The 2,596-nt window shown below is 47.3% G+C and overlaps 1 protein-coding gene across 1 annotated transcript in view; it reads right to left on the bottom strand.

The window, feature by feature from the left end:
* The window catches only part of AFF3 (AF4/FMR2 family, member 3), a 716,335-nt gene that overhangs the window by 32,146 nt on the left and 681,593 nt on the right, over positions 1-2,596 (bottom strand). Inside the window, 1 exon segment of the mRNA XM_011969671.1 lies at positions 1,887-2,011. Within this exon segment, the coding sequence (XP_011825061.1) occupies positions 1,887-2,011 (125 nt within the window).

Genomic DNA, 2,596 nt, shown 5'->3' with positions numbered 1-2,596 from the left:
GGCTACTCAGGAGGCTGAGGCAGGAAGATAGCATGAGCCCAGGACTTTGAGGCTGCACTGAGCCATGCTCATACCACTGCACTCTAGCCTGGGTGACAGGGCAAGCCTGTCTCAAAAAAAAAAAGTCCAAGTACCTGTAGATCAAAGTGCAATCATTTAGTTGTTGCTGTTTCTGACCTAGCTTTCTGGTTCATACACTGGAAAATTCCTTGCATTTTAATATGACATATGTATTTGTATTTTGTGTGTATATACCATGCTCTCAAAACCATCCACTGTAAGTATGCGGTGGTGTGAGTACCTCAGGGTCTAATGCTCCTTCTGTTTGATCATGTTGTTGGGTTATGACTTCCAAATGCAGATTTCTACATTATCCTTATACACAATTCTAATCTCTTCTTTTTACAAATGGCTGAAGTTCACATGAACAATTTATGTCCTGAACCTTAATTATAAATGTAGTTTGCCACCTGACTGTACTCCCACTCCATGCCCTCCCTGGGGATTAATCACCACCTACCTCCCTGGCTGCTTGGCAAAGGCGATGTAGACAGTGAGAGGAAGGGGGTGGTGAGGGCCAGGAGTGTGGGTGGGACGCAGCTGCCACCACAGGAAGAGAGGAAACACACATGCCTTCCTGGGCTGCCCTCAAGCTTTCCCAAACCCAGTTGCCTTGGAATGTGTTCATTTAACAAAACAAACAACGAATGTGGACTTGGCTTTCAACCCCAAAACTCTGTACCCTCATTAGCTTACGGGAGTCCACGCAGTACTTGAAGACTACAACTTAGTATTTTAAATTTCCCAAGGAAGCGTACAGAGGTGAATAGATCATGCCAAGACTCCGGATGGCAGTTATGGATGGAGGACCGGGGCGGACGACGAGGCTGGAGTAGCCACCCCTGCATGGTGCTTTCTCTGCTCCACGTGATACCCCTTAGGAGATGCCCCGTGGAGGGAGCCGTGGCATTTGTCATTGGGACTCTCAGACACGTAGAACCATTTTATTTTCCAACATCCAGTGGGGTTAGTGGTTTGCAGTCTGTCTCCTCAGCTAGACTAGAAGCCCTCAGAGGGCAGGAGAGCCTATTTCTGCAGCTGCTCCACCCTGGGGCCGAATTTTTCCTGCCTCACCCAGCCACGTATTTGACGTCCGTAGGACCACTAAACCTGAAAAGAGGATTCACACTGAGTATCTTCTGCCTTCCAGGCTTGTCCTTGACACATACATTTTCCCTAAGAGCCGAAATAATTTTCAGCATCATTTGATCACTTCTCATTTGTCATTTTCAGCCTCTCGAGAGCACTCCAGGATGTTATTTTTATTCATCTTCTCCTCTTGTTTTTCCTCCTTTTAAAATGATGCTGGGAATGGAAGTTATACTTGGGTGAGACTGAAAGTGCTAGAATTGGGTGAACGATGATGGCATTTTGTTTTCCTATAGAAGAATCATTTATGCTATTATAAAGAATATAGCAGTTGGAGGAAAAGAGCTTTCAGGAGTAAATCACTATTATTCATTGCCTATTATAATTTACAAAAACAACGATGCTTCTCTTTCTAGCAGCGTAAAACCGCCGACAACCCACAGTACAGGTGCTGAGAAGTCTAAGACTCATGAATGCTATTCGCCTTTGTTTTCTGATGTCCAGCCCCGTTAGCACTGATTATTCTGTCTACCCAAAACCCCACCAGGACTCAGGCATGCACTCAAAATTAAGGCTCCAATTCCCTTCAAGAGGGACATTTAAATGACCAAGTCCCAGGGGGAAAAAAAGGTCACACTGTTGCTGAAGGTGGCCACACCAAGGTGTCCACGCCCCTTCCACCTGAGCAGCTTCTGTTCCGTCTTGCCCCTCACCATATTGAAAAAGTCTGAACTTACATATCATCGAAGACGAGTTTCTGCCTCTTGCAGTCCCTGTGGCCGCTGGAGCCTGGAGACCACGGCTCCGTCTGCGGTCGTGACTTGTGGAGGGGAATGTTTTCAGAATTGTTGTGAGCTGCTTTCTAAACAAGAAACAACACATGTCTTTGAGAAATTGGCCACCTGGTGAAGCGAGCAGCCCATCACATACACACATCCATAGAATATCTTTGGCTCTACAGAACATCTTTGTGTGCTGTATTAGAATGGATGGTGATTGTGTCTCAATAAAGAAATACCTGCCTTCTAGGTATTTGCCGAGGGCTTCCACCTGCGTTCTCAACTGTCATTCTCATGACACTATCCAAAGGGAAGTCATGACGCCCACTCTCACAGATCCAGAGAAACAGGCTTGGTGAGCTTCAGCAACTTGTCCACACTCAGTGACTGCGGTGGAGGCCAGGGGTTAGGGTTTAGACGCCTACTGTTCCCAGTCCGCTAGACCAGAGGCCGGCCAGTTCAGTTTTCATCAGCATCCTCCAGGGCGCTGGTGAAAACACAGATTGCCAGGCTCCGCACTGAGAGTCTGGGATTCAGCAGGGCTGGGGTGCGGACCTAGAATCTGCCCTTCCATCTGGTTCCCAGTGATGCAGATGCTGCAATCACCCGCGATCCTGGAACCACGCTTTCAGAACCATTCACCATCACTGCCTCTTGCAAAAGATAAG

This window comes from Mandrillus leucophaeus, unplaced genomic scaffold (assembly GCF_000951045.1).
Source record: "Mandrillus leucophaeus isolate KB7577 unplaced genomic scaffold, Mleu.le_1.0 Scaffold9, whole genome shotgun sequence".
In the NCBI taxonomy this organism is placed as follows: Eukaryota; Metazoa; Chordata; class Mammalia; order Primates; family Cercopithecidae; genus Mandrillus; species Mandrillus leucophaeus.
The sequence above is the reverse complement of the archived record's forward strand: the minus strand, read 5'-3'. Positions and strand labels throughout refer to the sequence as shown.